The 16,234-nt window shown below is 43.7% G+C and overlaps 1 protein-coding gene across 2 annotated transcripts; it reads left to right on the top strand.

The window, feature by feature from the left end:
* Positions 1–577: 577 nt before the first annotated feature.
* nipal4 (NIPA like domain containing 4) lies at positions 578–14,442 on the top strand. Of its 2 annotated transcripts, XM_085471110.1 has the most exons (11): positions 578–637; positions 4,307–4,405; positions 6,667–6,804; positions 8,944–9,000; positions 9,872–9,962; positions 10,083–10,243; positions 10,811–10,978; positions 11,349–11,428; positions 12,054–12,266; positions 13,184–13,397; positions 13,888–14,442. In XM_085471110.1, exons 1-10 carry the CDS (start codon positions 598–600, stop codon positions 13,373–13,375), a joined length of 1,239 nt encoding a protein of 412 aa, XP_085327236.1. In that variant the 5' UTR covers positions 578–597; the 3' UTR covers positions 13,376–13,397; positions 13,888–14,442. The 2 variants fall into 2 exon arrangements, with proteins under 2 accessions (XP_085327236.1, XP_085327235.1); XM_085471109.1 differs by having other exon boundaries at positions 13,184–14,442.
* Positions 14,443–16,234: the final 1,792 nt, after the last annotated feature.

Here is a 16,234-nt window from a genome sequence, read left to right as displayed (position 1 = left end):
AATTCCCATATACCAGTATTATTTCCTAAATGTTGCCAATAAAAAAACAAAATCAGAAGAATTTTAAGCAGTTTTAATTTTAAGTTAACCTCATTTGAAGAAGAGGTCAGAGGTCCAAGTATGGGAATATTTAGAATTCCCATGTTGTCAATTCAAATAATGCCAATAAGAAACATAGTTTGAAATATTTAGCATTATTGTCACTTGACTGTCAGCTCAATCTATTGACTTTGAAGGAATCAAATAAGTTTCAAAATACTACTTAATACTTAAATCAATTGAAAATCATAGAAACTGGGGCCCCACGGCGCATGTTTGCCCCGGGCCTCTGCTGAGTTTGCTCCGCCTGTGTAGGGCGGGACCGGCTCGTGCCGGCAGGGCGGGGTCAGGTGTTCACCTGCCCCGCTGCTTTCAGTCGTTGTTCCGCTGATTCCGTGACGGGGCTGTGGTGTGAGTGAGCCGGGCTGCGGGTTCCATGCTGGCTGCGACGCTGTTGCTCGCTTTCTGAACATCTCCGGACAATTAATTTGAGTTCTGTGGATGCGCAGAGTCCGCAGGCTACTTCCGGTTCTGTGAAAGCCTCAACAAAGCACCACGATGCGAGATGTTCACCTGAGCAATGAGACGTGCACAAACGGTAAGAAGTCAGAAAGAAGTGTGTGTGTGTGTGTGTGTCACAGTCAGGTGTTTGTTTGTGGAGCAGGAAACGAGTGCAGAGTGCGGGTGCGCTCTGTTTAAAAATGACTCACAACGATCCGGAAAACTGATCCTTCTCCTCAACCTGATGGACAGGGGCGTTTCCACGAGTGTTTGCTCTGTGTGTGAGAGAGACAGCGGGAGAGAGAGATTGACAAATAGTGGATCAAAAATAAATCCAGCGTGTAAACTTGCTGTGGAGCTCAGTTGTAGTTTAGCTGCCATCATCTCTGGTGTTCTGTCACAATTCTGAGGAGCTTGAGAAGAACAGCCACAGACTTGTTGAAGTTTGTTGAAGATTGTTCTCCTCTCTGAGGAGCTTATTCACTTACACTGGGACAGCACTATCATCTGTTATGTAGCAGGTTAATCACGACATCCCAGTGTACCTCAGACCCAGCCACACCCTCAGACCAGAGCTGGTGGTGTATCCTGTAGGGCTGCCACGATTACGTCGACTATCAAAATCGTCGACGACTGATTTAATAGTCGACGCGTCGTTTGAAGCTTTGTAAGATCACAAAAGACGCAGGAATAAGTAGCAGGATTTAAGAGTGTAATAACGGACTGAAACAGAAGATGGCAGCACTGCATGTACAAGGATGCCAGCTAGGTCACTAGCACCGTGAGAACACCGGACTCCCGGCAAATCGTTTTCAAACCCACCGCCGTCTTTCGCTACTCAGGTTAAACATGATATATAAGTCACTTAGATAACTTAAAATGTTATTGTTTGGCTTTTTTAGTATTTTATTTGTTCCTGAGTAAACCGGTGAGTTTATTAAACTTCACCGAAACAATCTGCACATTTAATTAAAATCTAATAAACTACCATCTTGTCTTTATTTTTAGTTAGCACAGACCTGAAACACTTAAAGCTGTAAGCTAGTGATGGTTATATAAGAGCAGATACATGCTGGTGCAATAAGCTGTACGTTTTAAGTACAATGGATGATGATCTGATTAGTCGACTATCAAAATAATCGTTTGTGGCAGCAATAGTATCCTGTGCAGCGCAGCAAGGAGAGCTCAGACCTCTACAGAAACCCAACACTTCATAAACACATGGGAGAACCTAGAAGAGCCACCTTGGCTGTACATCTAAAGGTCAAAGGTCACTCTACGAGGATGTTCACATTTTGGACAGAGAAGACAGGCGGTTTTGAGATGCCTCCCAGACGCCTTAACGCCCACTCACATCCTGGCTCAAGTGTTCTCAATAAGTCACATGACAGAGTGAGGCAAGGTCTCACAATAGTTTCACCTGAAACCTCTGCTGACAATGACCCACACCCATTTTCACACATTGAATCATTTGATGAATCACTCTTAAGGGTCAACTCCCACTCAGGCTTAAGTCCCTGGGACTCTGCTCCATTTGGTTTCAGAACTGAAGAAGCTTCTGGGATGAAGCATCTCCAACAAACTTAAAGAATCTGATCGCTTTTCTTTCCCGGCTCCTTGGATTAGTGACCTGGAGATACTCGGTCACAGATATATTTGAAGGCAATAACTGACATTAACAACACTGCAGGAACACACTTTGTGTGTTAGCTGGGTAATAATCAGCACAGAAACAAGCAGCAGTTGTACTTCTGTTTGTTTTCTATGCTTCAGCTCAGCTTAGTTCCCATCATCATGTTCAGCTTGAGTCATGGAGGCTGCTGTTAATGATTTCCAGCCCGTGCTGAGCTTTTATGATGCAAATCTCAGAAATATGATGGAAGACTGAGCGCACCTGCTCTGATGAACATGAAATTTATGTTCTCGTATTTCCTGATGAAACTCTTTGATTATATCTCACAGCAGCTCGGTTTGATCTCGCTGTTTTCACACATTTCTCTGGGCTCTATTCAGATGGATATTATCTTATGATAGATTTTAGATAGTAGATGTTTCCCACTGTGTGGTCTTTTAACATCAGCCCATAAACAGCTGTAGCTGAGGAGAGCAGCTGCTGGACTTTTATGAGTAAATGTTGTCCCGTTCCTGTGTGGTGGAGGAGTCTAGCAGTCCCGGCTCATCGTTGTTACATTTTGGGTTTCGTGATGCTCCAGATGTTGGCGAAAGCGCTGAGCCGTAGGCAGCCCGGTCCAACATCTGGACTCTTCTACTGTGAAGCCATGGGGCTGACAGAGAATCCACACAGCTTCGCAGTAGAAGAGTCCGGACCTTAAAATCCAAGCAGCCGGCTGCTGTTCAGGGATGCTGGCCTGCTCCTGTAATTCAGGCCAAATTAGATAAAAGTTGCTGTTTTGAGGAAGCGCCATAGAAACAGACAGCTTGGCATCATGTAAAAGCATCGTAAGATGGACAATTATTTTGTTTAATTCATGGCCAATGTGAATGTTCGTGTGGCTTTTAGCTAAATTTCTGCCTTTTTTTTTCTTTCTTTCCTGAAAATCAGTTCCGTTTTTCCATAATTTGGCCCGAGTGTGTTGTGAGGATTTGACCTTGACGTCCGTGTTTCTCCCTCTCAGTATTTTTGATTTTGTTGTATTTAATTGTCTCTTAATTACATCCTGAGTCTAAAATCCAAACACTGTTTTTCTGCACTTGCTGTTAATCTGTCATAAAGCTTGGACTTAAAACACACCCCACACTGCTGTGGGGTGTGTTTTATGGTGGCCCGCGTGTACGAGCGCTCACTGTTGACAGTGTAAATATTAAACTGCTCTGCCTGGTTTTACTCGTCCTCTCCGCTGCGTGTTGTTACTGCAGCAGCACAACGGTCGGGTCAGTGTTACACGCCTGCAGCTGCGTCTTCGAACCATACGCCCCGGAGACGCTTCCTGATGTGAATGCTGTTTAAAACAGAGCTCCTGTTGTCCTGTAAGGAGTGCCCGATTATTCACACTATCCATCTGTTTTCTTCTGCTGCTGAAAAATCCCCCTGTTTGGTTTTTGCCTTTAAAATGTAATTCATTTAATTTATTAAATTTATTTATGATGAAAACTAATCGATCCAGTGATAGAAACACCCAGGGTCATGTGCTGTCACAGTCTTTCTTTGGGGAGTCATACATTTCTCCACAGCTTCCTGAACACTTCAGCTCAGACACAGCAGCGTCCTCTCTCTGCTGTGTTTTGTCCACCGTCTTGTTTTATGTTTGAAACATGCTTTGAGGAGTTCATGTGGAAAATTGAAGTTCAGAGCACACTGCTCTGTATTTATGAGACTCTGTATTTATCCAAGAATTTTACTTTGAAAGTTCAGTCACAGCCGACTAGCTGGTGCTGGAGCAGACTGTCTCATACTGTCCCACCGCTGACGTCTCCGCTGAGTCTTTCACGCAGACAGAGTCAAGCTCCGCCATCTTGGACTGGTGAAAGTCACGCCTGCGTTTTACCCCAGAGCCGTGCAGCTCCCAGAGCTTTGGGAAAGTTGTTTTCAATGTTTGTTAGCAGTGTTTAAATCTTCAAAATAAAACGCATTTGAGTGTCTTTTTAATGATGTCACTGTTGCTAAATTCAGCCTGCCGGACGCTCCTGCTTCAACTACCTTTGGTTAACGAGAGTGCTTCCATGGACGCGGCTGTAATCAGTAAAAAATAAATAATTAGCTGAAACATAAAGGATGTAAAAATGTGTCGCGTTTGTGTCTCTGCAGGGTCGGCGGTGAGGTTGTGGTGTGGCTCTCAGTTCACAGTGTGTTTGGTCACTGGAGAAACGCTGATTAACACACACCTGAGCAATGGCACACAGACAGGTATCCCCCCCCCCACACACACACACACATTCCTGTGTAAGTGGGCACGAGGAGTTTGTTTAGGGTTAAATATCAGTGTGTTTAAAGATTCGTTGTTGTGTGTTGATGATTGTCAGGGCTCACGTCAGTCTCATCCATCGAGTCTTTCCTCAGAATAATAATCTGATATCTGACACTTTCACATAGTTCTTAGTTGCCCATGACTACAGTGTTGCTGAGTCAGCAGTGCTGTGCCGGAAACCTGAGACAACAGGTAAACAACAGCTGCAGGTTAAATTAGCCGAATGAGGCGCTGATGAGTGGATTTTCCACTCATCAGCCAGTGTTTAAGGGGGGGAGGGGGTCCACAAATAATCTGTTTTGTTAACACACTCTGTGTCGTCGGCCTTTTTCTTTGTGAGAAAAATAAAAATGCACTATTTTCTCATTGTAGCGTTTCCACCTCAGCACTCAGTCTTTTATACGACACGCCTCCTTCACCCAGTCACACTCTGACGAGCACATCGGAGAGAAACTCGGGGTTCACCAGCTTGCTCAAGGATACTTTAGCACGTACAGGACCGAACCACCAACCCAATGATTGGTAGAGCTGCGCCCACCACGGAAATATTATCATTGTCTAGAGTGAATCAGAATCTGTTTAAAAAGGGTAAAGCCTCCATGTTTAGTCATGTTATGTATTTAGCTGTAACGCTGTTAGTTTATGAGTATTAGCAAACATGATAAACTAACAAGCCCAAATAAGTTCAGGTATGAGAATCCTGATTACTGCTGACAGACTTCAGGTTACACACAGACTCCAGGGATGCAGTGGCCAATGCTTGTGCTAATGTTTATATGCACAAGTGTTTCCAAGATGAAAAACCTTTATTGGGAAAGAAAAAAATCATTCTTTATTTGTTGACATTGTGGATGATGTCATTAGAAGTTTCCCCTACAGGAAGCTAATGAGCTGCAACTTTAATGACTGTTTGATTGTGTTGTTGTCTCCATTGTTCTCCGTGTCTCTGGAGACGAGTTCCTGAAACTGTCTTTCCAGGAAGTGATCGGTTCCTCGCACTATCAGGGTTAACTGTGTAGCAGATCAGATGTAACACGAGGAACAAGGAAATGAACTCCACAGGACGTGTGTAACTGTATCTGTCACGTCAGTGTTGGTATCGTGGTAGCCTGACAGGCAGGATGTGTCCAAGCACACCAAAGCACAGTTGAAGATGATGAGCAGACCAAACATGGAGTAGATCAAATAGCAAGAGAGAAGCAGAGAGAGGAAGGTTACTCCACACTTCCTCAGTACAGACAATGGAGGAGGAAGTCGGACGCAGCACAGACTCGTTCAGGTGAACTAAAGCGTGACCATCACCGCTGTGAGCGAGATCAGGTGCACAAGCAGAGGCCACATATGCATATCGGTGGGTGGGGGGTGGGGTGTCTTTCTGTATGTGTGTGTGCACGGTACAGGTTATTTTTCTAAATGAAACAATAGCATCAGTGTCAGCTCTTCATCTTTGAACATTCAGTCACCTCACAGCTGAAATAGCAACAGCTTTTAGTGACGGTGACCTCCATCAGAGCCAGGCTCAGTGAGCGGGGGGAATGAAGAGCACAGAGATGCAAAACTTACTGACAGAGCGAAGCGCCGTAAAAACACCTGGGGACAAAGAGACAGGAGCGTAGAAGAAATTCCCAGTGCATCATGGGAGGTCCCTTAGCACTCTAAGCCCGCTGCAGCATAACTGGTTTAGGGTTCACGGTCACCTGATTCAGCCCTGCCTATAAAACAGAATGAAGCCTCAGAGAGTGGAGGGGGTGTCGCCTGAATCCAGACTGGTTCCATGCGAGGGGCCTGACGGCTGAAGGCTCTGCCTCCGTTTCTATAGAAACTTCAGGAACTGTGAGTAAGCGCTGCTCTCTCAGACGGCGGGCTCTGCTCGGATAATATGACTCTGCCAGTCTTAGGAGCTCGTCACATGAGCTAAGGTGTCCTGTTGTGCTCACATGATGGAGTGGGGCAGTGTGTCACAGAGGTCTGATGGGTAAAGTGGGTTAATGACCCCAGGGCCACTTCTTATTGGACAGCCACCACTAGTTTATTAGCTGGAAATTCAAGAGGCTTCCCCACCAGCTGTGGTGCCAGTTTACCTCAGACCTGTATGTGTGGGGCAGCATTTGCGTGGTGTGGTAACGCTGATAAACACACAGTCTGAGGTTCACACACACCCTGATAAACACACACTCAGTGACGTCGTGTTTGTCTCCAGATGTACAGTCAAACAGCACCTACAACCTGTGGCTGGGCCTGACCCTCGCCCTGCTGTCGGCCTTCTTGATTGGTGGGAGTGTCATTCTCAAGAAGAAAGCCCTCCTCCGATTGGCCAACAACGGACACACCAGAGCAGGTGAGCAGAGTCAGGTGTTTCTGATGTTTGACTTATGAGGTTTATCCGGGCTCAGCCCTGATGCTATTAGTATTCATGGCAAGACCACATGTGGATTCATCCAAAATTGAAAATAGTTCCCAGTAAATGCATCGGTCGAGGAGGGAGGGGCAGCTTTGTCTGTTTAATCTTCGAGGTCAATATTATATTTGGAGTGTTTATTGATATTTTAGATGAGACCGTTGACCTTTACCACCACTACAGGAACTCACTCACCTCCCACTCTGAGTCGCTGTTGCTTCCAGTGCTCTTCTCCCTCCTATGTAATGACTTTCTGACTTTCCAGGAAGTGATATCAGTTTCAGGTGCTCTCGGGGTGGATACTACTACTACTACTACTACTACTAATAATAATAAGGGCTGTGCGATATGACCGCTTTTTTCTTTGTGAGTATTTATTACACGGCGTGCTGCGGGGAAAAGCCTGTTCTAACGTTTGAGTCTAATGTTTACTTTTTAGCACCTGACGGCTCTTTTTTGCTTCTCCTCTGTAAACTCTCTGCATGCTCTTTCATGTGATTATTTTTATTTTGAAAAGTCTCAACAGGATCTTGAGCATTATTGTGAAAGGTTCATGGGGAAAATAAACAAGTGGACACGCGGTAAAACCATCGCGTGTGAAAAAATATTGCCGTAAACAGTTTATTTTGTGACACCACGAAACAAACGATAGCATAAAATGAAACGATAAATGTTTTTATATCGTCATCCGATATATATCGTTATATCAAACAGCCCTAATAATAATAATAATAATAATAATAATAATAATAATAATAATAATGACAATGATGATGATGATAATAATGGATTGGATTTATATAGCGCTTTTCAATGCCACTATTCATTCACTCTCACATTCATACACTGGTGCAGGCAAACCACAGTTGTAGCCACAGCTGCCCTGGGGCAGACTGACAGAGACGAGGCTGCCATATCGCGCCATCGGCCCCTCTGGCCATCACCAGTAGGCGGCAGGTGAAGTGTCTCGCCCAAGGACTGTGCAACGACTCATGTATAGCGTGACAGACGAGCTCATGAGTATCACAGATCATGTCTGAATCATCACTCTCAGAGTTTCTGTTATTCCCTCGCTGCTATCTGTGTCACACTGTGGTTGTTTCAGGTCTGCTCGCCGCCACAGTGTTTTAAAAAACACAGAAGGTTCAGGTTCTGTGACTCTGAAAATTCACAAAGTACATGTAGAGTAAATCTGCCAGTAAATTAAATTTTATATACTGGAAAAAAAACGCGTTAAAAGCAAACATGAAGTCTGAGAACGGCATCTGACATCTGCAGGTCTGAGTTTTGGGAACTAAACTCATTTTGGAAGAATCGATGTTCATTAGAATAATTAAGACTGTGGGTTTGGTGGGTTTTCTCTTCTATGAAGAGCTTGCTGATGTTTGTCTCTGAGAGTGAATGAATGTTTGGAGGATGGATCAGGCTAAGGTTTTAAAGCCGCACATTTGTCCTTGAATTTGTTCCATAGCCTGTAAAGGAGGCTGTTTACAGCCTCTGGTTTATGGACGTGCTGATGCTTCCTCCCTGAACTGGTTCCAAGATTTTTATATTGCTCCTTATACTGCACCTGCTCTTTTATATGGCATATATAACTTGTACATATCTGTGTAGATACTTGCGTCATTACACACATTCGCTGTTTAGGTATGTATGTACCTACAGACTGAACTTTAAGTTTATTTTTTGGTTTCTCTTATTCTAAAGGAATTTTACTGTAAAAAATCTACATGCTGCTTACGGAGAGATGCCAAACTGTTTCGTTGTTCTTGTGACAATAAAGATCTATTCTATAATTTAGTGATGAAATGTGTTAAAGATGGAAAAAAAGGAGGAAAACAAAGATTTCCTGACTTGGATGAGCCAGTTTCAGACGTTTCTATGTTTGATATATTTACAGGAAGGTGTGGGGGGACAGATTGTCGACATATTTTTATAGTTTGTAAATTTACTTTAGGACTGGTATCCTAGTCTCTCTCTAAATGCGGATATAATGGTCTCTAAATACAAAGACAAGTTTCGGTTTTCAGGTAAATGAGGTGGAGCATCGTGCTGATTGTGCTGTGTGTGTTTCTGTAGGTGACGGAGGCCATGGTTACCTGAAGGACTGGCTGTGGTGGGGAGGCCTGTTAACCAGTAAGAGTTTCAGTTCCATCTAATTTTCTGATCCACAGTTCTGTGGCTGGAGTACAAGCACAGCCAACAGCTGTTAGTTTAGGATGTGACATGTATACAAATCTGTCACGAAAGTAAACGGCTACGATATAAATCACAAAAATGTAACATTTTCTGTAAATTCTGTGAATCTCAGGCAACTCGACTTGCATGTTTTTTTTCCAGCTGGGCGTCGTGTAGCTGCAGTCGATCGTTTTAACAGATGCATGAAACGATACATTTTTGGACATAAGTTGTAACGGCCGCCGTTTTCTTTCAAAGTTTGAGTCTAAGGTTTATTTTTTAGCACCTGACGGCTCTTTTCTCCTCTGTAAACTCTCTGCATCCTCTTTCACGTGACTCAGTTTATTTTGAAAAGTCTCAACAGGATCTTGAGCTTTATTGTGAAAGGTTTACATGGAAAACAAACAAGCGGACACGCGGAGCAACGCAATGGTTTTACCGTCGTTGTTGCTAACGACGACACGTAAAAGCAGGCGCTTGTCCGTCCGTAGTGTGGTTATTAAATTAAGAGAAAGAGAGAAATGAATATAACCACTACAGTGACCATCAAAACGGTGAAAACATTGCTGTAAACTGTTTATTTTGCGACACCACGAAACAAACGACAGCGTAAAATGAAACGATAAATGTTTTTATATCGTCATCCGATATATATCGTTATATCGAACAGCTTTACTCTGTTCTGTATTTTTCTCTCGTGTGATGGAGCTAAACAGCAGTTCCCTTCAGCTAAACTCATCCTGGATCTTATTCAAATTTCGGTTTATGTTCGAGTGATTAAAAATAGTTCCTATGTTGCTGTCAGCAGTGATTTTCTTTTCCTCTGCAGTGGGAGCAGGAGAAGTCTGCAACTTCGCTGCCTACATGTTTGCTCCGGCCACGCTGGTGACTCCGCTGGGCGCCCTGAGTGTCCTCATCAGGTAGCTCTAGTTTGTAAATTTAAATTCCGTTATGTTTGTGTTTTAAAGCAGCATGTTTGTCCTTGAATTTCCTTCTGTGGCCCGTATCAAGGCTAACGTGAAGTCCTGTGTGCTCTGCAGTGCAGTTCTGTCCTCCTACCTGCTGGGGGAGGTGTTGAACATTGTGGGGAAGCTTGGCTGTCTGCTGTGTGTGCTAGGAAGCATCCTGTTGGTTATCCATGCCCCACAGGAACAGGAAGTGACATCACTACGGGAGATGACCAACAAGCTGCTGGAGCCTGGTGAGAGGGGTCGCTCTACTATCTCAAACTCAGAGCGTTCGGTCGTCGAGCTTCAGTTAGTTCGTTTTTTTAAGGAAACTTTGGTTTAAATCATTGTTTTCAGTTCAGCACTTGACCCCCACAAAGACTCATATGAGGACTGAATTACTTCAGGATGCTGCCTCAAGTGGACATTAGAGAAACTGCAGTTTTTGTATTTTGACGTCTTGGTCAGCCCCAGAGGTCACTGCGTAGCCTTCTGTAAGGCCACAGAGGCGAGCTGGAAGGTTGGACGGCTGAAAATGACAGCCCGGTGATGTCATTTTACCATGATGTCAGCAGTGTTATCTCACTGATCCAGAGTCTAGATGCAGGCACACTGATACAGATGTGAGGCTGGCTTATCGTCATAGTAACACCTGAGCCTCAGCTTTGGTGCAGAGCAACTTTTTATCAGTTCAGATGTGAAGTGAGGAGCAGAAATCCATGTTTCTGTGTCAGAATCTGTTTTCTTATCATCCGTCCTGTGTGTGTGTGTGTGTGTGTGTGTGCGTGCGTGTGTGTGTGCGCGTGTGTGTGCGTGTGCAGGTTTTCTGGTGTATGTGGCGTTGGTGTTGGTGCTGTGTGCGGTGCTCGTGCTGTATTGCTGTCCTCGCTTCGGTCAGTCCAACATCCTCGTCTACATCGGCATCTGCTCGCTGCTCGGCACGTTCACTGTCTCCTCGGTGAAAGGCCTCGCCATCGCCATCAACACAGGTAAGTGAGAGAGAAGCGGGCGTGCCCGTGCTGCAGAGAAAAGCGTTTTTCCTGCTCTGTGAAAGACAATGCTGGTGTTCTGATATTCTACTTCTTTTCTTTGCATTTTATTTGTTTCCTTTGAGTCACATGGCTCATTCTCAGGAAAATCAATTCAACTTTTTAAAAACCCTCCCTCATCACTGTCTTAAAGATGAATACACAGTATCACGCCTCATACACACATGAACAAGGATGTCTCCAAATTCAGACTTTTTGTTTTTTTCTGGATCTGTATTTGATAGAAAAATATCACTGTTTAAATAAAATGTCTCCTTTGTAAGGCTGCTGCTGTTATTAAATCACGTGTGCGTTCTCTCTTTATCTTCAGTGTTTTATGATCTTTCCGTCCTTGCTAATCCTCTCACCTGGATCCTGTTGGCAACGCTTATCGTCTCCATAGTAACACAGGTAAGTTTCACAGGTCTGTTTGTCCGGCCCTTATCTCTGTTTCTCAGCTGTATTATTGTTTAATGGTAAAGCACGCAGTGATGAATGGCTGGGCCGGAGATGTTTGGGCTTCAGCTGCGTCCTCCCTTTAGATGGATCCCTGTTGATCTGTGTTTCCACAAAACAAACTGTTCATCTGAAAGGGCTCTTCAGCATTTGGGCAGAAATCTGTAACTTTTTGGATGAATACACATGAAGTAACTTTCCATCAGATATCAGCTCACATCCAAGGCACAATGCAGGATTTCTAGTGTTTGCATAATGAAAGTGAGTAACAGCTAACAGCGTCATCTCCATAGAAATGTATACATAAAGAAACACCAGCAGAGAAAATGACCCTGAAGTGATCAAACACCCACTGAAGGACACCAAATAACTACACACACAACATAAACACAAGTGAAAAGAACCTAAACATCCACACACACACCCTGTCCATGATATATTGAAAAACCGAAATTTCCCACCCTTCAGTGTGTTCTCAGAGGCATCGCTGACATGTATGGATCCCAGGACAAACACAAACATGCTTTATGTTTCTGCCACAGGACTTGTGTGACTTCCCTGTCCTTGTGCCTGTCTCCAGGTAAACTACCTGAACAAGTCTCTGGATATCTTCAACACCCTGCTGGTTTATCCCATCTACTACGTCCTCTTCACCTCCGTGGTTCTATCCACCTCCATCATCCTCTTCCAGGAGTGGAGAAGCATGTCGACCATCGACATCGTTACAACTCTGGGATCCTTTGTGGTCATCGTGGTGGGCGTGGCCATGCTGCACCTTTTCAGAGAGCTGCAGGTCGGTGGTCCGTCTGCATTATTGTTAAAATTCCGATCATCTCAGTGAGATTTTGAACAGCTCCTTCTTCAGAGGACCTGTCACACATTGAATACATCCTGCAGCTCTGCTCTGCTTTGACGGCGATGTTCTCACTTTGGAACTGTAATAAAATGTGCATAAAAAGGACTGCAGTGTTGAGTTTGTCAGTGTCAGAAACCTGGCAAACATGGATGGCATACATATATGTGTGCCATATGTTGCATCAACTGAAAAAACATGAAATGGGACCAACTGATTGTTCAGTACATGAAAAACTAACACAGACCCCTCAGTCTGAGTCTTACATCATTAGCGTTCTGTAGCAAATGTTTCGATGCTAAGACTACAAGACATATGACAAGTGTACAAGACGTACAGCTGCAGATCAAGTCCACCCCTGACCTTTGACCTAAGCTGATACCTGCTTCCCTTACAGCCACCTTATTGTCGAGCAGCTAATCTGTGATGACACAAAGCCAATAAACACAACCAGTTCTGGTTTAGTTTGAGCAGGGCACTCCTCCAGTTCTATCCATCGTCACCCACATCAGTGTTAAAGTCTCCTCAGAGATGGAGACCCCAGCATCACACCCAGTGGCTCCAAGAAGACTATCAACATCCCAGAAACAGTTCTAGCCAGTTTGCCACTAATTAGTGAGGTTCTCCAGATCTTTTTCAGACTTTTCTTTTAGCCAGCAGCTCAGCAAGGCTCATTCTGGGCAGCTACATGAGCACGCCTATGAAACAGGAAGTTGGGGTTCCTGAGTATTCAGATATTTTCTGTTGGTAAACACGTTAGCGAGGCTGATGTTAGCATTTAGATGCAGTAACACTTTTACATGTTTCAGCCTCAAAGGGTTGTTGAGGTCACTCAAATACTTTGTCTTTTGATGCAGATGACGATGAAGGAGCTGACCATTCAGCTCTCACAGCCAGTGGAGAGGGAGGAGCTTAACCAGCAGGTTGTAACCAATGGAGGAGGAGGAAGGAGTAAAAAAGAAGACAAGTACGGGCTGATGGACAACATGGTGATCGAGAGCCTTCCCCCAATGAGAGAGGAGGGACCGAGAGTCTTCATCATCAGCTAAGGAAGAGGAGGAGGAGACTCAGGTTCAGACTTCGCTCTGACTGTTACTGTAATGATCTGCACTTTAAAGAACGTTCTAAAACGGCCTCCAGTCTGACGGCGATCCAGCTCACACTAAACTCACTGTTACTCTTCAGATTATCACAAACTTAACGTTTAGATAAATATGAAAGATCATTACTGAAAACAGAAGCTGACTTTTAGTCCATTCCATTCTCTTTGCATTAGCAGAGTCACTTTAAATACAAAGAGCCACAAAATGCAAAAAGATGCAAAACAGCGGCTGAGATACAAAAAGCAGTATAAATACTGCAGACTGCCCACAGACATGTGAAAAGTACTCTGAGCAGCTGTTCTCTGCTGCTTAGTGTTGAGTAAATGAAGGTCAATCAATGAAGTTACTGCATATCAGAAACAATATTTTTCTGAATTTACGGTCAAATTCAGCGTCTGAAAACTTGAATGGTGCCTTTGTGCAGGCGTTACGGTGGGTGTTGTTGTGGTTTTTTGCAGACAAATCCATGAAAAGAGGAAAACCGGCCATCTGTGAGACGCTCCTCGTTTTAAAGCTCAGCGCCCGAGCTGGTCATCGCTTCTCAGGTGTTTATGTTGTGGACGTGTGATCTGACACCGAGCTCTGAATAAGTGATGACACACACAGAGCAGGCTGAAGTGTGGCGTGTGAGAGAATCTGTTTTTATTAAATATGAAACGTTGGGCGTGTCTTCATCAGAAATTATTTACTTGGAGATCAACACACTCAAGGAGATTCTCAGAATCAGAGCTGCTGTTCTGGGAGTTCTGGCCTCTGAGTCTAATCATTTACATTCTGTATTCACAGGAAATTTCTAAATTTGATCCTGATGTCAGATGTTTGTGTGTTTCTGAGTTTCTGTTGCTCCCAAACAAAAAACCTCTTATTGCATCAAGTAAATCATGAGAAACATTTCATCAGAAGCACATAATCCATGTTGTTCACCCGTCTGTGGCTGTGATGCTGCACAAACCACCGTCTCCCCCTCCTGGCTCTGACAGTAATTGCACAAACACTGTTTCTACTTTTTTTTTTTTTTTTTTTTTTTCCCCTTCTGAGTACCTGGAACTCCGCCCACACACTGTTCAGAGAAATATTTTAAAGGGTGAGTAACCGTGGCAATAATATGTCCACATCATTTTATTCACTCTTTTAAAAACTCCATTTTAGACAGTTAAAAATTACACATTTAAAATGTAATGATGATTAAACATCTGCTCACATGTTAAAGCTGTCTGAATGTTTCCACCACTTTTATTTTTTTCTTTTTATCTCCCGTTGTCATCCGGTTGTTCAGTCTGACGTCACTAGCCGTGTCTGGGTCTAAACTCCGCTGCAGCTCCATATATCAAACGATCACTATGGCATTACTGAGAGTTGAAAAACTGTCTAAAGTCTTTCATCTTTAATAAAATGATCAGCCTTCTCCTCTACCAGGTGTAACAATTGAGTTTAACATCCAGGCATCCATGAAAACGGAATTTATGACATTTAACGGAGTTAGAAGTTAGCAGGGAGTTAGCTCGCTAGCTTCTATCTAAATACAATATAGCATGTCCTGACTGCGGGGTTTTGGAAACGTACAGCTCTGTTATCACTTCCAACATAAATGAAGACAGAAAGCTAAACAGCAGTGACGTTTGTAGGGTTACTGAAGTTGGGCTAGCTGGTATATAATGATGTGCTACGTGACCGCTAGCGACACAGCTATGTTAGCATAATATAAACAAGCTAACTTTTTTTCCACTCGATAAAAGTTAACGTGAGTGTTCTCGGTGGTCAGGAACAAATGTAATCGCATGGCAGGATGCTGTAAAAGGACCAAACTTCAGCCAGAGAACAACTGAGATAATCCATCCACAATACGAGGTTAGTCATTCATATACTGCAGCATGGGCTGGGCTGTAGCTACATCCTAAGGTTTTAAAAACTGAGCTTAAATAAATGATTAGCGGTAATAAAAGCCGAGGGAGGTCAACAGTGATCACTGACTGTTTTAGGAGCTTTTTGAGATCAAATAGAAGAAAATACAAAACATTAAACATGTTAACAACACAAAAGCCATATTAAACGCAGACTACTTTAGGCCCGGAAGTAGGATTCGTCGCGTCATCACTTAACGACCGGATTGTTAGTGAGCGGAAGGGTTTCGCTCTTTTGTTTGATGGAAAATTTTCTGACTGAGTGCTGGATCCTGTCAGACTAAAGGCCTCTGAAACCAGAGAGACTTTTGTTGTTTTGTATAAATGTCTTTTTTTAAATATTGAAGTAGAAACAACTCCTAATGTTAGCCGGGTCGCTCCTCTGCAGGGCGACATGTGCTCTCTGGTTTTGAACTCCTCTCTGCTGACGGCTGATGTCAATGAAGCAAACAAACAAGGTGTTTGCGACTGTCACTCAGTGTGTGCTTTAACTTTAACGTAGCGCGCTGTCATTCAGTACCCCAGCGTTTAGTTCTCCTCCTGTGGGTTAAACTTCTGAGGTGTCCTTGAATGCCTCGTCACAGGCGTTATGCACACACTGCCTGATGATCCGTGAAGCCCTTGCTGCTGAAGACGTTTCAGCTCGTGATGCTCAGAAGAACAAATATCCAAACGCTCTGAGTGTTCAGGTATATGAACTCTGATAAAGGGACACACCACTGCTTTTATAATCAGGTTTTATTGTTTGTATTTATTGATTGTTTTACTATGAATACACTGTTTTTGTGTTCTCTGAACATTTCAATAAAGAACTGTGACCAAAGGATCGCTTTTTTTTTTTTCCTTCACCATGATGTTAATTTATCATCCAGACTCAGGGTGGGTGAGTTGGTCCTCATGTTGG

This window comes from Copadichromis virginalis, linkage group LG10, assembly GCF_057382275.1.
Source record: "Copadichromis virginalis isolate Kocher_CV1m ecotype Utaka linkage group LG10, C_Virginalis_male_GT1.1, whole genome shotgun sequence".
Lineage (NCBI taxonomy): Eukaryota > Metazoa > Chordata > Actinopteri > Cichliformes > Cichlidae > Copadichromis > Copadichromis virginalis.
The sequence above is the reverse complement of the archived record's forward strand: the minus strand, read 5'-3'. Positions and strand labels throughout refer to the sequence as shown.

Coding starts and splice junctions, on each gene's coding strand:
- nipal4 (XM_085471110.1), top strand. CDS start 598: ATGCGAGATGTTCACCTGAGCAATGAGACGTGCACAAACG. Junction 4,406..6,666: donor GAGCAATGGCACACAGACAG/GTATCCCCCCCC, acceptor GTTTGTCTCCAG/ATGTACAGTCAAACAGCACC. Junction 9,963..10,082: donor GCCCTGAGTGTCCTCATCAG/GTAGCTCTAGTT, acceptor TGTGCTCTGCAG/TGCAGTTCTGTCCTCCTACC.